This window comes from Onychomys torridus, chromosome 1, assembly GCF_903995425.1.
Source record: "Onychomys torridus chromosome 1, mOncTor1.1, whole genome shotgun sequence".
In the NCBI taxonomy this organism is placed as follows: Eukaryota; Metazoa; Chordata; class Mammalia; order Rodentia; family Cricetidae; genus Onychomys; species Onychomys torridus.
The window spans coordinates 66,783,131-66,802,158 of record NC_050443.1 but is presented as its reverse complement, the minus strand read 5'-3'; the positions used below and the strand labels follow the sequence as shown (position 1 = coordinate 66,802,158).

General features: G+C 37.6%; 1 protein-coding gene across 1 annotated transcript in view; it reads left to right on the top strand.

Annotated features, from left to right (window-relative positions):
* Positions 1-7,485, top strand: part of Tyr (tyrosinase) — a 70,066-nt gene extending 62,581 nt beyond the window's left edge. The window contains exon 5 of the mRNA XM_036181049.1: positions 7,259-7,485. Within this exon, the coding sequence (XP_036036942.1) occupies positions 7,259-7,485 (227 nt within the window). The remainder of the gene's footprint in view (positions 1-7,258) is intronic.
* Positions 7,486-19,028: the final 11,543 nt, after the last annotated feature.

Here is a 19,028-nt window from a genome sequence, read left to right as displayed (position 1 = left end):
ATCAAAATGTGCTGCCAGTGAAGTATTCCAGCAAGGCTCACATCCTAAAAGTTCCTTAACCTCCCTCAAACAGTGCACCTGCTAGAGCCAAAGTGTTCAAATACTTGAGCCTGTGGGGGATAGTCTTCATTAAACCACCACAATACTCCAAATAAATTGTTTGTTTTATATATATTTATTATATGTGTATATATGTTTATTATATATAAGCTTATTTCAATATTTTTTGTTCAGATTACTTCAAGTGATATCAATGTTCATTATCAACAAAGCGTCATCTTCAAACATACTTTCAAAGACACACACACACACACACACACACACACACTCACAAAACCTTTCTAAACTACATAACCTTAATTCCTTAAATTAGGGTAATGACTCCAAAATACACTATGTGTTTGTTGTGTTGATAATGAGAAGATACATTGCAAACGGCAAGGTAGGAAGCAATTCAAATAATTTGTGAGGCAAAAATAATGAAACTTCGATAAATTAAGATGCCAGAAAAATCATGACATTAAAAAGATTAAAAAGGAACTCTGCTGAGGTTCAACAGTAGATAAAAAGGAAAGAAGTATCAAATTTTGTTTGGGAATACATAAAGTGTTTGAAGTTGTTGCTTTGGTGATAATGAGCATCGGGATCACATGAAATGTTATGGAGAAAGAATATTTGGATAAGCTAAAGAACAGAAACAGAAGTAAAACTGAAAGCACCGGAGCTTTCATAATAAAGCAGCTTAGTTTGGTTTTCTGTTGCTGTCGTAAACACCAGGGCCAAAAGCAACTTGGACAGGCACACATTTATTTCATCTTACACTTCCAGGAAACAATCCACCACTCAGGGAAATCCCAGAGGGAACTCTGCTGCAAACCTAGGGGTCAGAATTGAAGTGGAAGCCACAGAGGGATAGTGCTCCCTGGCTTGCTCCTTACAGCTTGCTTAGCCCGTCAACCAACCTTCATTCCTTCCTTCCTTCCTTCCTTCCTTCCTTCCTTCCTTCCTTCCCTCCCTCCCTCCCTCCCTCCCTCCCTTCCTCCCTCCCTCCCTCTGTAGCAGGAACCTTAAAAGTTCTTTTTTAAATAAAATCAAACCTGCGGCCAGTTATTGGGGTGAATGCTGGAAAATCAGAGAGACAGAACAAGCCACAGCTACCTCACCTCACCAGTTCCTCATCTGGTCTTATTTCCTCAGACTGGAAGCTTCTGAGTCCTCATGCACATGAATCTCAGCTGAACTGTGCTGCTCCAAAGCCTGAATGCTTAACCAGCCAAATGCTTAACTAGCTCTGTTGCCTGGTTTTCAACCTTATATATCTTTCTGTTCTCTGCCATCACTCCCTGGGATTAAATGCTCTCTCTCTGGGATTAAAGTTGTGAGTCACCATGCCTGGCTGTTTCCAATGTGGCTTTGAACTCACAGAGATCCGCCTGGCTCTGCCACCCGAGTGCTGGGATTAAAGGCGTGTGCTACCACTGCCTATCCTCATGTTTAATATTGTGGCCGTCCTGTTCTCTGACCCCAGGTAAGTTTATTTCGAGGAATACACAATATTTCAGGGAACACAATACCACCACATTTTTCCTGTTTTTGTCTAAAATTTAAAAAAGGTTATAACTAATACAAGAAAAACTCCCTCCTTCCATTCCTTCCCTCCCTCCCTCCCTCTTTCCTTTCTTCCTTCTTTTTCTTTGCTTCTCTTTCTTTCTCTTCATTCCTTCCTTCCTCCTTCCCTTTCTTCCCTCCCTTCCTCCCTCTCTCCTTCCTTCTTTCTCTTTCTTTCTCTTCCTTTCTTCCTTTCTTTTTTGTTGAATTTATTCTTCTCTCAAATATTACATCCCAACTGCAGTTTCCACTTCCTCTAACCCTCCCAGCACCCCCCCCCCCAATTCCACTTCCCTGTATCCCTTCAGAAATGAGCAGGTCTCCCAGAGATATCAACTAAACATGGCATTACAATAGGTTATAATAAGATTAGGCACAAACTCTCATGATAAGACTAGACAAGAAAAACCAGTAGGAGGAAAAGAGTTCCAGGAGCAGGCAAAAGGGTCAAAGACAACTCCAACTCCCACTGAATACCAAGCTGCATAACCATAACACACATGCAGAGGGCCTAGCTGAGACCCCTACAGGCTCCATGATTGTTGCTTCTGTCTCTGTGAACCCCAAATAGCCCTACTTACTTGATTCTGCGGGCCTTGTCCTTGGTGTCCACAACCCCTCTGGCTCCTACTATCCTTCCTTTTGCTCTTCCATAGGATTTCCCAAGCTCTGTCTAATGTTTGGCTGTGGGTCTCTGCATTTGCTCACATCAGTTCCTGGTTGAAGGCTCTCGGATGATGACTGAGATAGGCTCTGATTTACAAGTATAGCAGGATATCATAAGGAATCATTTTATTGACTATTTATTTATTTGTTCATTCATTCATTCATTCATTCATTCATTCATTTTGGCCAGTTGTTTTTGGTTTAGTTCGATCCTAGGTCTCTGGGCTATCTGGCCTCTGGTTCTTGAGATTCAGACAGTGTCATTCAGGGGCTCCCTCACGTGGTGTGGTCCTCAAATTGCATCAGTCACTGGTTGGCTACTCCCACAAGTTCTGTGCCACCCTTATCGCAGCACATCTGGCAGGCAGGACAATAATAGGTCAAAGGTACTCCTTTGTTATACAACCCAGAACCACCTGCCCAGAGATTACACTGTCCACTGTGAGCTAGAACCTCCCACAACAATCATTAACCAAGAAAATATCCCACACATGTACCCACAGGCTAATCTGATGGAAATATTTTCTCAAATGAGGTTCCATATTCCTAAATGACCCTAGCTTGTTTTTAGTTAACATAAAAAAAAAAAAAAATAGCCAGGAAAATTGACCCTTTGTGAAGTTGACACAAACACATCACCGTTCAACTGTATCATTTCCTTCATCCTTTGTCCCTAAGATACCATGTTAATAGTAACACCACAATTTAAAATACAATATGGATTTCTAGGTCTCATGGTCTTTAAAAAAAATAAAAACACATTAAAAGTTCAGTGTCTTTAGGATATCCAAAGTCTCTTAACTGTGGGTTTCTATGGTTGGGGATTTAGCTCAGTGGTAGAGCGCTTGCCCAAGGCCCTGGGTTTGGTCCTCAGCTCTGACAAAAAAAAAAAAAAAAAACAAAAAAAAAACTGTGGATTTCTATAAAAGTCAAATAAGGGCCAGGCGGCGGTGGCGCATGCCTTTAATCACAGCACTCAGGGGGCAGGTGCAGGTGTATCTCTGGAGTTCGAGGCCAGCCTGGGCCACAGAGTGAGTTCCAGGAAAGGCGTAAAGCTACACAGAGAAACTCTGTCTTGAAAAAACAAACAAACAAACAAACAATCAAACAGTCAAATAAGTTACTGGAGGTATGGTATAGTGGTTAGGAGCACTGACTGCTCTCCAAGTTTGATCCCTGGGACATAAAGGATATAATATGTATGATGTAACCCATCACATATTGACCAGACATTTACAATGAACTGTGTATTTAAATAACTAAGAGCAATTAAATCTAAGCATTTAAGTCCCATTACCAAAAATATTTGTTAAATGTATTTGATATAGTGACTTTCAGGACTCCTAAAAATGATTTTCACATTTTCATTGGTTTCAATCTTTTGATTATTTAAATCAATGTCACTCAGTTCTAGAGGTATTCTTTTTATTTTTTTAAATGTCATTTCTTTCTTGCCTTTTTTGGTGATGTCAAACAAGCCCACAAAGTAATCTATTTTCATTGAAATTATCTTCATAATTTCTAGGGGCTTTAGAGATGTTTTTAGATGATTGGTAGTAAGATGATTTTCAGAGACAGGTAAAGAAAAAGACACAGGAAAATGGATAGGCCTGTATCCCTGAAGCCCCCACTTAAGTAAGGAAATTTCTATTATTAGCTTCTTTGAATATTGAGTGCAAATGTACAATTAATTTTTTAACAAATACTCCAGTTCAAAATGAGACTTGTTATGTCAGTTGTTCTTAATATAATCAAGCTTATGGTAAGAGTGAACCTTATCTTTCTTCACATTGCTACCCATTTTTCTCTAAATACCTTATAAAGTAAAAGTCACCCCTTTTCTTATTTTATCTATATAATTTTACTATAAATTATTTACACAAAACTATCATTCTAGAATGCCATAGATATTTATCTTTTATTTTTGTGAGCAGTGAATAAACTTCTCAAAGTTATTAGAACTCATTGAAGAGCAAATGACAGCAAATACATAGGAATAAGATTAGTTGAAAAGATAATTTGTCTATAAAATTGAAATAGGGAAATACTCAAATGATAGAAGAGGAGGAAAGGATAAAGACATCAAGGACCAGGTCTCCTTCAGTTCTCTACCTCCTGTTTTCTGCTTGTCATACTGTTCTGGCTTCAGTTCCTGACACCAGTCCCTACATTCTCTGTTTCTCATTTCAGAAGAGTGAATTCTGAGTAACAATTAGGAATAGCCATCTTGAATCAGGCATCCATCCTATACTTACCAACTATCTCTAAAGAAGGTGGTCATGGAAGATTTACTTCAGTTTCTACTTCAATAGGATGGGATGATGGAGTAGGTATCAAGGATACTAAGGCACTAGTTCAAATTGCATGGCTTGAATAAGTTGGTTAATCGTTCCAATAGCAAGCAAGCAGTACATTACTGAATAACAGTCTGTGATTTTAAAGATCAGATCTTCTTCTTTCTTAAGACTTAATGTTTACTTGGGACTGACTTTATCATCCCTGATGGCTCATCAATATGCTAACTACATTCCACCTAAACAAAACCAAAGCAGAGACACTATACAGAAGTTGCTATTTATAAACAATCTATCTACTCCTGTTGAGACAATACTAAGTACAGCTACTTTGTTTACTGAAAATTGAAAGTTTTCTAAGTAGATTTTTAACTATATGTATATAAACAGAAGATTTTTAAATAGATGCATACACATTTTAATTATTTCTCCAAACTACTGCATGCTTTAAGTATGTAAGTGATAGTAGGAGTATTGTTGGTTTCTCATTGCTTTTATTTGGTGCTAATTTTTATATTCCTATATATCCTAGCAAAAGCATATTATTTTTTACATATATTATCTTATAATTCATGTCTCAAATACACATTAATACTATCTGTTCACCACTTTAGATACTTTTTAAAATTCAGGTCCTTTTTTATTTATTTATTTATTTATCTATCTATCTATTTATTTATTTTTTTATTTTTTGGTCTTTTCGAGACAGGGTTTCTCTGTGTAGCATTGCACCCTTCCTGGAACTCATTCTGTAGGCCAGGCTGGCCTCAAACTCACAGCAATCCGCCTGGCTCTGCCTCCCTGTTGCTGGGATTAAAGTCATGCACCACCACCGCCTGGCATCGGGTACTTTTTTATGACACATTTATTTGTATGATACTATATTCCTTTTAGGTGTTAGAGAAAAAAAATAATGTGTTCTACTTATGTTTGTTTCTATTTTGATTCCTCTTATATTTTATTCTCATATATAAATCATCTCAATAAGCATGTTTCTTAATTTCATCTTGCCAAATAATAATGTATGTTATTTTAAGAGCTAGACTTTTCCAGTTACAAAACCAAAGACCTCACTTTTCACACCTGTGCTCTACCCAGTCTAGTGTCCCAAGTCATAACTCTTGTAGCCATTTTTTATGTGTTTGTAAATAGTTGGTAAATGACAATATAGTTTAGTTCATTAAGTCTATTTCAGGAGTCTTCATATATAATGAGTTTAGCTATCTAACAAACCCATTTTGACTCTTCCATCTCCTTAGGACAGAACTGCCACTTGAAGACAAATCTGTGTCTTGAATTTTTCTTAGGTTTTTTCAATGGTTGAATCAAATAGTTAGTTAGAAGTATTTCTTAAATTATGTTTCTCTTAGAGCCAATGCTTCATTTTTTTTATTTTAAAGTATATCATATATTGTGATCAATGCCAGATTTTATAAGCAAACTATAAATTTTACCTCAAAATATAGTAAAGTATGGATAATTTATAATTTGTTTTCCATGAGCTAATGTTCTTTATATATCTCTCCATATCAAGCTGTATCATTCCTTTGTTACCTTTTTTGAGTTCAAAAACATAATCAGTCATTGATTAAACATTCAATTCTCTCATGGATTTCAGGTACTCTACCAAATTGCAGGATTGCTTCATAGTTTGGGCTTTCAAGGGCTCAATTTAATACAGAATACAGACATATAAATAGTAACTCTAATACAATGTCATGGATGTAATAGAAGAAATGCTAGAACTGTAACATTTTAGATGTTTAGGGCATTTTGGACTGAAATGCTTATATAAAACTAAAGGTCAAATTTGACCTCAGCAAAAAATTCAAGAATAGTTCAGGGAAATCCAGCAAGCATGTTATTTTCAAAATGCATATCTTAGATGATCTGAACTAGGTGATTTAAGAGGTAGAAAATTGTAGGTGGCAGGAAGCAAGTGTTCTAATCCCAACCCAATGGCAAATTCCTTTCAGGTTTGAAATTATTATAGATGATCAGGAGGCTAGGAACTTTACTTATTCAAAATTATTTCAAAACCACCCTTGGAAGTTGTGGGCCTGGACACATGTCTCAACAGTTAAGAGAGCTAGCTCTTCTTACAGAGGAAGGAGTTCAAATCCCAGTACCAATATAAGCAGCTCATAACTACTTGTAGCTTCTGCTCCAGAGGATCCAACACCTTATTCTGGCTTTTGTGGCACCTGCATGGCATGAACATGCTCACACATACACACACACACACAAAATAATTGCAAGCTGAGATCTCTGTAAAAGCAGAGAATGTACAAATGTCCTAGAGTTACTGAGACTGCTTTGAGACTACTGAACGTTGGCCAGCAGTACAATCAGTGTTTCTCAAATAATAATTTATCAAATAAATCTTCAATTGTTAATAATACAATTGTGTTATAGAGATCTGCAGTACTGTTGCACAACCACCAGAAGGAGTTGTAACAACCATACCTAACACACCAAGGGTATTACACAGATTTCAAAGGACCTCAATAGCAGAGAACTGCTTTTTTTTTTTTCTAGTGAGGAAACAGAAGGATTAGGTTAACTTCCCCCAATCTCTTCTATTTGGTAAGCAAAGAGGCTTGCATTCAAACGCAAGCATCTGATTTCAAAGTAAGAAAATGCTGCTGACGGTGATATTGTAAAAACAGCATGACCTATTTTTATTTCAGATCCAGGCTTCTACAGAAATTATATTGAGCCCTACTTGGAGCAAGCCACTCAGATCTGGCCATGGCTCCTTGGGGCAGCACTGGTGGGAGCTGTTGTTGCTGCAGCTCTGGCAGGGCTCAGCAGTCGGCTTTGCTGTCGTAAGAGGAGGCAGTTCCAGGAAGAAAGGCAACCACTCCTCATGGAAAACGATGATTACCACAGCTTGCTGTATCAGAGCCATGTATGAACAGCCTAGGAAACAGCTCTTCCCTCAATTTACCTATGTGTCGGTGAAGATTGTTTCCACAATTTTAGTCTAATACAAAATAGACCATAGCTATGTGTCTTCTTATTTTTGCTCAGCCTCTTGATTTCCCCCAAGCCCTAGTTTCCAAGGAAAGACTTGTATTTGTTAAAAAGTCACTCTTAATTGTATCTGAATAAAATTGATCTTACAACTAATTGGGTTGATTTTGATTCCTGATTATTTAAAATAAACTTATAATGAAACTGTATCAGTTGATACCTATGAACTTGAGGCACATTTTCGGTTTTTTTAAATTTGAATTTCAAAGGAAATAAAAATCTTTTCTGTCTCTTCCTCTCTTTCTCCCTTATCTCTCTGTTTGTGAGTGAGTGAGTGAGTGAGTGAGTGTGTGTGTGTGTGTGTGTGTGTGTGTGTGTTAGTAGATTCAGGCAATTTTAAAAGTGTGGGATAGATAAAAATGGTCATTTATTTCTGAATTTATTTCATTAATGATTAGGAAGTATACATTACTACTAAATCAGTAATAGAGGAGAATCAATATGCTAGCCTTCATTAGTTGTCATATTTAAACTATCTTATCTAAATTCTGTGTCTTTTGGGAGAAAATCAATCAAGAGATGGGAATGTACTCCCTAATACAATGGTAGTCCCTGGGAGGAGTAGACTATTCTTAGAGATTATTTCCTGTACTTGATCCAGGTTAGAAATAAAAGAAAAAGAATCAATATGCATGATTACAATGCCTTCTCAAGCCTGAAGTCAATGTGACTGGAATCTGAAATAATCAAGACTAAGAACAAAAGGAATGAGTATAGAAATGAGGAAAACAGTCTGCATCAGATTCTGGAGCGACAGTGCCAGGGGCATTCCTGTCTCAAGGCTCATTGTTGTGGGTCAGCCTCAGCACAGAATGGTGTGGGTCAGCTTTGAGACACTTGCACTTGGCATGACTCACCAAAGTTTGCTGTGAAAGTAAATTCTTAGACCAGAAAGACTTCCTAATTTCATTTAAAAATCTTTTTTTTTTTTTTTTTTGAGACAGGGTTTCACTGTATAGTTTTGGTGCCTGTACTGGATTTTACTTTGTAGACCAGGCTGGCCTCCAACTCACAGAGATACGCTTGGGTCTGCCTCCCCAGTGCTGGGATTAAAGGTGGGCACCTAATTTCATTTAAAAATCTTGTGTGTTTTTATCTGCAGTAGTGGAATTCAATCCACAGCCTTGCATAAGCTATGCTAGCACTATCACACTCTCCTACAAAGCATTTACATAAAAATCTACCCAAGAAATTTTTGTTACAATTGACAGGGAACTTCATAAACTCAGTTTTGTCATTTATCACAAGACAATTCCTTCTTTTACCATTGCACGTCATCACAGAATATTGTTTTATTTCTCTGCAGGTTCAAGGTATCTATTTGTACAGCAGCCACATCTTTGATAAAAGCTACTACCTCTTTGATTCCCTCTCGATTCTCATTATAACAACAAAATCATAGTACTTATATTTCAAAATATCCAACAATTTCACTAAATCCTCTTTAATCTTGTATATTTTAACCTTGCTAATTGTGTGGCTTTTATAAACTGCTTCATTTTTCTATCATGAAAATGTTCTGTGTCTACATCTCAGGTCATATTTTGTTATGAAGAAATAAATAACTGGCATTCTTTTTATCGTCTTTTTCCCCCATTGGGATTTATGTTTTAAAAACTGCAATTTTGGTATTTATATTTTTTAACAAATCAAATATGTAATTCTCTATCTGTAGAAATGAATCTGTGATGGATACAAGTCATTTAAGGCAGTGTCTTAGCTGACAACAAGCATAGTTCATTGATGTTCAAGTGCCTTTCAGTGTTTGCATAAACTTTGACAGTAAAGAGAGGGGAGAAAGAGAGAGAGAAAGAGAGAGAGAGAGAGAGAGAGAGAGAGAGAGAGAGAGAGGAGAGAGAGAGGAGAGAGAGAGAAACTGAGAGTCTCTGGGCCATCTACTGATTTATGGTGAGTCTGTGCTATTTTGAGGGCATGTCAATAGAATGAAGTTCTACCCCCCTTCAATTAGACTCCTAGAAGATCCAAAATACAATTATGAAAGAGGCAGTTCTGTTAAGCTTGTTTTGCTTATTTTCAATATAATGTAATTAAAAATGGGCTATGAGAACCACCAAGGTTTTCAAATTGTTTAGCTATTGAAAAATATATATCAATAACTTAAATAGTTTTTAAAGGACTTTTAAATTTTTATATATTTCAGATTTATTATTTTTGGCCCTTTTTGTAAGAGCAATGTTCTACAATGGAGTATACAGGGAACCCATAGCCCAATTCCCTAACTGATAACCTATGACTAGTTGATAGTGTCTGTGAGAGGAATAGTCAGTTTATCTCCTGGTAAATCTGCCGTGTTCCAGTGGAAGCCTCCAAAATCAGTAGCTTATGTAGAACATAAACTAGAGTCAATGAGTTATTAAATTAAAAAAACAAAAAGAAAAGAAGAAATGAAGAAGAAGAGGGTTGCTTGGGTCCTAATGGCTCTCTTGGGGGAGGGGGTGAGAAGGCATGGCATCAACAACTCAGACACAGGGAATCCTTTGAAAGCAAATAACAAACTCATTTATTCAATAACAGGGAAGGCCTTATATACCTTCATCCCAGCACCCAGTCTATGTGGTCATCCCTTGTTGGCTGGGCACAATCAGGAACTCTGATATCAACTAGGAACTCTGACAGCTCCTGTTGTTAGGCCCTCAGGCAGACTCCAGGTTGGCTCTTAAGGCATACATTATGTGCATGCCTTGGCTACTGTTCTGAGCCAATTTACTCTACCCTATGGGCCTGTCCTACTATAAGGAGGCAGTAAGGTAGTGGTGGATCTCTGGAGAGTAAATGGGTGGATATTATCAAAATATATTATATCAAATTCTCAAAAAACATAATAAAATATTTATAAATGAACTCACAGACTATGGCAGCATGAACAATCTGGACAGGGTGCCAGAATTGAGATGGAGTAATGGAAGAAGAATGGAATGGAGAAAAGGAAGAAATCAAGGGTGGTTTGGGATGGGGTCAGTATGAGCAAAGTACATGTTACACAAGTATGAAGATTTCATAATGTACTCATTCCTTTGTACAATAAATATATGCCAGTGATAAAAGAAAAATTATCTTCCACTAGTTATGGTTTACTTATAAAGACAAAAATGAAATCAGAGTTAACTTAACAAGCAGATATTTTGCTAGGATTTGGGGCTATAAAGATGATTAAAACCCACAAGCCATATGCTATATTGTAAAATGTAAGTTGGTGGAGGTCATAGGCAAGTAGACAATTACTTATAAAATTATGATGGAAATATAATCACTCTAGAGCAGTATTTCAAAAGATAATTTAACAAATAAGGTGATAAAATTAAAAAAAAAACAATTATATATCCCTAATCTAAGACAACATTTTTTAAGATTGGATTGATTTCTTCTAAAACAACTTATAATAAAATTATTTAAATCATGTATATATTGTAAACATTTCTAAATACTACTCTTTTTAACTGCTACTTGTTCTATGAACACTGAACATGGGTATATTATTTTATTTTAATGAATAAGATGATTCTTGAATAACAAAGACATTCTAAAAACTCAAACAACTATTAAACTGACTATATCACAACTTTTAATTCATGCCCTCCTTATTTCTCCTGCTAAGACACATTGCTTCCATGACTTCCATACCCAGTTTTGATTACTTTAATATAATTATCATGATTAATAATAACTTTGGGAATTTATTTAGCATGCCAGAAAATGTCACATGTACCTTTATTCCATAGGAAGTGAAAGGTATTCATCTGGAGAGACAGTTCAGTGGATAAGAGCACTTCTTGTGTAAGCATAAGCACCTAAATTCAGACTATGCACAAATCTAAGCATGGTCACATGCTCCCCTGCAACCCCAGGACTATGCAGGGAGTGTGCTAGAGACCAAAATCACTGGAGTTTCTGTCTCTCTGCTTAGCTCCAGGTCCAGTGAGAAGCTCTGTCTCCAGTGAATAAGTACATTGGAAGAACTCTGGAAGTTCTCCTGTGACATGTATACACATATGTACACAGAGAGAGAGGAGAGAAAGAGAGAGAGAGAGAGAGAGAGAGAGAGAGAGAGAGAGAGAGAGAGGCAGACAGATGTACAGACAGATAGAGACAGAGAGACAGTAATAGAAAGGGACAGAGATACAGACAGACAGAGAAACAGAGTTAGAGAGACAGAGATGGAGAAAATGAAAATATAATATGGAAATAATTTAATTGTACAAGCTTTCATAGTTCAAATTGGTGGAAACAGATTTTTACTTTAGCTAGTATGATTTTAAATTCAGTTTCTTCAGCATGTAAAAATAACTACAACATTATACAGTAAGTCATGGAAATCTATAGCTCCAAATAGACACTAATTCAAGAAAGAAATAATTATGGATAGAAAGAAATCATCTTGCTTCATGTTGACAGGAATCTGAAAGTTCCTGGATAAACAGCTACATCAAAGCTATCACATCAGATGTTGTTCCAAAAGTCTTCTTGGTGAAGTGATTCTTCTGCACTGGTCACTAAGCATGATTGCAAATGTAATTTAAAAGGGCAGACAGAATACATTTTGTTTTCCCTGAGTACAGTCTGCCCTCTGAGGTAAAGTAAGTATTGGGAGATAGATGGGATGAAATGGGCTGGAGGACATGGTAAGACATCTAAAGAAGGAACAACTTTTTGGAACAGTTAACCTTGTTACCACAGACTACGTTTATCACAACCCATGCCCCTCTAAACACTCCAGTTTATACATCAGGCACAATTTGTATCACCACTGGTGGTTAATGAAGACACTCACAACTGGAAGAAGTGCCAAGAATATGTGACGGGGAAATGCTCAGTGTTAAATGGGATATATATCACTTCCTCTGATGCTTAAGCAAAATTGGTGCAAGAATGACTAGAAAGAATATGAGTCAGAGAACAGAGAGATGTACAGAAAAAAAGAATTCTTCTAGAAATGATGTAACTAAAATATACATCAAATCACTGAAGCTATGGTTACCCATATAAGATATGCACAAGCTTGAGGGTGTAGACATTTTATCATGGATGGGAATGGCCTATGAGACTCTCCTCTTTCTCTGGAGAACTGTTAATGGCTGTTGTGGGATGGAGTATCTTTTTCTTCAGTGGTACAGGCAATGATAAGCTGCCCAAGTTCCAGCTCCCACCCATACTTGTCTAAGCAACTAATTATACTCATCATATCTCACACAAAAGAAAGGCAGACAAGTAGGAGGTTACTTGTTGGGAAGAGAACAGCTTTAGTAGCAGTGCAAGAGGAAAGAGAGAGGGATATGAGGGGTGAAATGATAAAAATTTATTGCATTTATACATGAAACTGCCAAATAGTAAAAAAGTAAACAAACAGACAAAAAAATCCAAAGCCCAGAACAAAGTCCGTCTTCTTGCTTTTGGAAAAAAATAATAGTTAGTTTTGTTCAACTGAGACTTATAGTACTGTTGGCCAATAGTTGAATGCTTATCAAAGTAAATGATATATTTTAATTGTATCATATTTATGTACGTATATTTAATGTGTGTATGTGGCAGCGTTCATTGGCACAATTTGTATATGGCAGTCAGAGGACTTCCTTCAGGAGTTGTTTCTTTTCTTTCACCGTACCAGGCCTGGGGATCTAATTTAGGTTTGCAGGTTTAACCACAAGAGCTCTTAGCCACTGACCTGCCTTTCCAGTGTTCAATGTTCTAATTAATAGATAAATGCATGTCTTTATCCGGATACAAAAATAGCAAAGGTTATGTCTTCATTAGTTGAGAAAAATGCCATCAGAAGCTCAGGATGAACCTAACTGGGAGCAATGGTTTAGGTTTCACTAGTTCAGGCTGTATGAAGCAACTTAATATTATGAAACTGTCAAGAGTGAGAGTTGACTACCTGCAACATTTCTCCTTCCTTCCTTCCTTCCTTCCTTCCTTCCTCCTTCCCTCCTCTCCTTCTTTCTTCCTTCTCTCCCTCCTTCTTTCCTTCCTTCCCTCCTCTTATTCCTTCTCTCCTTCCTCCCTCCCTCCCCTCCTTCCTTCCTTTCCTCCTTCCTCCCTTCTTCCCTTCCTCCCTCCCTCCCTCCCTCCTTTCCTCTCTCTCTTCTTCCTTTCTTTCATTTTTTATTTCATTTTCTTTCCTTTTTGTCTGTATCAAGTTCTAACTCAGTAGTGCAGGTTGACCTTGGTTTCACAGTAAATCTCCTGCCTCTGGTTAACAAATGCTAGGATTACAAAAGCTACCATGCCTGTCTCTGCAGCTTTTCTTATGTGATAGTATCCCATCATAGACAGTTGATTCGGTGTTACACTTTGTTCCTTCTGGGAGATAGGAGAGCCACAAGCACAAAGGAACCTTGCCTAGGAAAGATAATGAGTGCTGATGGATAATAGGTAATGCATACTGGCAGGTTACTACTCAAACAAATAACAGACTAACACAGAGCCTAGATAATCCAAGGATACAAGCAGGTATATATCAAATGTGACATATGCCCTAGAATCCTAGAAAATACACCTTATAGGTATGACAAAGCTACAGCCAAAACTGGGCTTGAGGACCTATGTAAAGAAGAAAGCTGACATTAACTGAAAAGGGAAGATGTCACAGTAGTTTCCATAGCTACTTTAACCTCCAGGATGTGGCTGTGGCTCACAAAGCTTTATTTGCTCTCATTCTCTTTTGAGTTGTTTTTCTTGTTAGTGCCAGATGAAGTTTGAAGAGCAGAATTATTTGACTTAAAATTCTCAGTCTTAACAGCATGTGTGGTTGTGATGTATTACTAGACACTTTACTTCAATCTGTTTTAGATTACCAAAGCTAGGAACTGCCCCACATTCCATCTTCATCCCCCCCCCCCAAAAAAAAGCCCATTAGAGTTTTGGAAAGAACTAAAGGAGTCAGTCAGCTATTAATATCATAATATAAGAAACCCAAGGTGCACAGGGAGGCAAGCATCTTGAAATCTGAATTTGTTTGTAAATTTCTCACTGAACTTTGTCAGAATAAACAGAATTTTTAATTTTGGAAATTGCTTTGTCATGATGAATGTAAGTAACTTTGAAATCTGTCATAATTAGACATTGCTCTAAGTAAAACACACCTTTCCTGCATGACTTGTGATATGTTCCACTTCCATGGTGTCCATTCCCTCCTCCCTGAAGGTCACACCCTTACCAGAAAGCTGTGCACATGGTGCCTGTCAGACAGAAACACACAAGTAACTTAAGAAATGCTTACTACTTTTATAGCACTAAAGAAAGCCTGATGAAACTAACATTCTCACCTTTTTATATTTTCAGGCTTTATTAAATATATTACTGTCAACAGAGTAATTAATATAAATAGAAAAACGCATTTTGAGAAACCTTTAATCTTCAGTATTTAGATTTGCATCAAAAGCTCCTTGATTTGTATATACACACACCCCAAAGCCATTTTGTTTCTCAATTATCTTTTGTGCTCTTCTTACTGGGTAATTTTACAACACTAATGCAATTAATGTATGTATTCTTGACCCCTTTGTGACACAAAGCAGATAATGTGGATGAAGAATGTAAGCACATAACTGATGATCTCGTCTGCTAAATGCATTTGAACTCGACCTACTGAAATGCTTATTACAGATTGTATGACAGCCTTGTGAAAAGAAGGAGCAAGGCATCATTTCAGGGAAGCAGGTTCTTTGAAATTAAATGACTTGAAAGATTGCCACATGGTAAGAAGTGATTTGAAAGAATAATTCAGTGCCACATAATGAAATAACCTGCTTAGACCCTACAACCCTGTCATCACTATTAAAATGTTCTGCAAATTAGAACACAGCAGATTCTGATTTGACTGAGGAGTAGCTTTTAAACTAGAAAATAAAGAGTAATCCTGTAATGTAAAGGACTTTTATTTAGGAACATGAATAATGTAAAATCTCTTATTCTGAAGCAAAACTCTCTTCATTATTCTTAAACAAAAGAATCATCCTATTCCAACTTTGTGTACAATATGAGGTGTATTTTAAGACCTAATGGTCACCACATTCATGAATACTAAAGCATGTTTACTCATCTTGCTAACTGTAAATTACAGATTATTTTGAAATTCACAAAAGTCATAGAAAAACAAAATAAAATGATTCATAGAGAAAATTCTGGTCTTCAGCTTACTGATGGGTTAAATCGATTTTCAAATGATATCAGGCAAACTGGTACAAATGTCTCATTTCCTACTTATCTAAATGTCAGACAAAGCTTAGAGTTACTCTATTATTCTTCATTTAGCATAACACTAAAGTGGTGGTGAGCTTCAGTCAGGAGGGATAACAAGAGTGTGAAGTTGGACAATATGCCAGCCTTTAGGGTAAGCTGAAACTTAAAATGATCAAATGTAAAACTGTATCTGGATTTCAAAATGAGCACATTACAAACTATTGTTTTTTTCTTGGCACAAAATATACTTAGGTTTGATTTTCTAAAATTTAATTAGTATTTAATTTTATACTTTTAATGAAACAAATATGAGAATTGACCAAAATAGAATAAATTCACCTCAAAAATAAATAAAATTAAAGTCTTAGACTCAGCATATAAAGGTTAGAAGACAACCAAAACAACAAACTATCCTTTCCTAGAAATCCCATGAGATTTTCCACCCAGAATACAAAATTAGTTTACAATAGAGACAGATTAAATCATTTTTTTCATTCTTCTTTATTAAGAAATTTTCTACTCACTCCATATACCACCCATAGGTTCCCCTTCCTCCCTCCTCCCACCCCCAGATCTCTTTCCCAAGCCACCCCACATCCCCACATCCCCCAAATCAAGGTCTCCCATGTGGAGTCAGCAGAGTCCAGCACACTGAGCCTAGGCAGGTCTAAGCCCCTTCCCACTGCACCAAGGCTGGGCAAGGCATCACACCAACAGCATCGGATTCCCAGAAACCTGCCCATACACCAGGGATAGATCCTGATCTCCATGCCCGGGTGCCCCCCAGAATGCTTCAAGCCAAACAACAGTCTTCCAAATCCAGAGGGCCTATATCCAAGGAATGCTCAATCTTACCACAAGGACACATGCTCAACTATGTTCATAGAAGCATTATTCATAATAGCAAGAACCTGGAAACAACCTAGATGCCCCTCAACTAAAGAATGGATAAAGAAAACGTGGCACATATACATAAAGAAGTACTACTCATCAGTAAAAAACAATGATGTGAAATTTGCAGGCAAATGGATGGAACTAGAAAATATCATCTTGAGTGAGATAACCGAGACTCAGAAGGACAAACATGGTATGTACTCACTCATAAGTGGATACTAGATGTGAAGGAAGGGATGGCCAGACTGCAACCAACAGCTCCAGAGAGGCTAGTAAATGGGAAGACCCTAGAAGGGACACATGGATGACCCTGCGAAGGAGAAGTGGATGAGATCTACATGAGCAGACTGGGTGTGGGTTGGTGGCAGAGGGCAAGGAGTGGGAGATGAGAATATAGGGAAATGGGAGGGTAAAGCTGGAACAGGGACAGAGTGGGAGGGCAGGGAGGGAGATACCATGACAGATGAGTGAGGACATCATGGGAATAGGGAGAGGCAGAATGCTAGGGAGGCTCTCAGGAATCCACAAGGATGATCCCACCTTAGTCTGCTGGCAGTGGTCCAGAGGGTGTCTGGACTGGTCTACTCTAGTGACTAGTCTAGTGAGTAAGCTAGCTGTCCTCATAGAGCCTTTGTCCAGTAACTGATGGAGGCAGATGCAGAGATCCATGGCCAGGCACCAGGTTGAGCTCCCGGAATCCAATTGATAAGAGAGAGGAGGGATTCTGCAGGTAGGAGACATCAAGATCATAATAGGAGGATGTGCAGAGATGACCAGCCACACTACTGGAAGCCCATGAACTGTGGACTGGTGGCTGTAGAGATTAAATCTTTTACCAACCTTCATTTGCTTTCTAGAGTTGTAGCATTAAATGACACAGTACACACCTGAAGCTTTGATCACAGGATTATGCCTTCTTCAACTGGGAGCTAACCACTATGGTACTACAAAGGTTGGGAAAGTGCCATTACATAAGCTTGTAGCATTTTATATTCATCCAATCATGCTTTTCTTACTATCATCCATAAAGATGCATATACACTGTTAACCATGGTCAAGGTATTGTGCAATGTTCTTTCATTGTGGTTAAACAATGACAATACTAAAACTGAAGTTTTCTAAATTCTTATCCTACCTTCCTTATAGATCCCCTAGTAATGTATGACCATGAAAGGCATTTATCAGCCCCACGACATTTTTTATTATGCCACTCACCCTGTTTCTCTAGTGATGGTCACCACCTTCTTATATTCTCTTTTTTCTCTTCTGTGACTGGACAGTCCTTCTTTTATCTATAGGTCATCCTCTGGGCCCTTACTGACATAATTTAAATATAAAGTCTAAAAAAGCAGTATGGCTTCTCAAATACATAATGCAAAGTATCTTTGGCGGGAGTAAATGATTTGCAAATTTTCTTTAGTTCTTTCTAAAGAGAAAGAGAAGTCACAATGTATCACCTATTCCTTGCTGTAGAATTATTTTAATTATAAGCTATAGGCAGTTTGATACACCATCTTATAGACAGCCACTTTATCACATTTCCTCCTCTGAACGCTCAGAAGAGAAGGTGGTAATTTTTTAAGAGTCTGAGATGGAGGATGAGTAAACAGAAATAGTGTTTTATAGGCACAGCAGGGCAGTTGCTCTATGGACTCTGAGCAGTTGTTGGTAGCATACACACACAATTTTTTGAGACAGGGTTTCTCTGTGTAGTTTTGCACCTTTCCTGGAACTCACTCTGTGGTTCAAGCCAGCCTCAAACTCACAGACATTGGCCTGCCTCTGCCTCCCAAGTGCTGGGATTAAAGGCATGTGCCACCACCGCCCCGGAGCATGCGCACAATTTACACAAGTTCAAGCTTGAGAAAACTCCCAGCATGGTAAGGGAATGTGGGCAGTATGTCCCACCACAGCTGGTGAGCTACCTGGAGAAGGAAAGTCAGTTTTCTTTATTGGTGTAGCCACTGCTGGCTGGAACACACTGCAGTAGAAAGCTATACATCTAAGAGAATATGAGCCGCACAAATAATTTTAGTTCTTAAATAAATCACAACTGATTTAAAAATAGATCATAACTAAAAGCAAGTAAAGTTTCTTGCTAGCAATTGCAGAGAAGATAACCATAAGTGTTAAATAAAGTTATAATTGCATCTGGGCAAGCAGCAGATATATCTTTATAGATGTCATTGTAGATGAATTTCTAAACAGTCTTATTAAATAAGAAACACAGAGCCAAATATAGGGGTGAAAACCATAGAGATCAGAGAAATAGTGAGAGCCACCAGCTAATCTTAGCTCACCACACTGCCATAGTTTCCGCAGAGAGAGAGA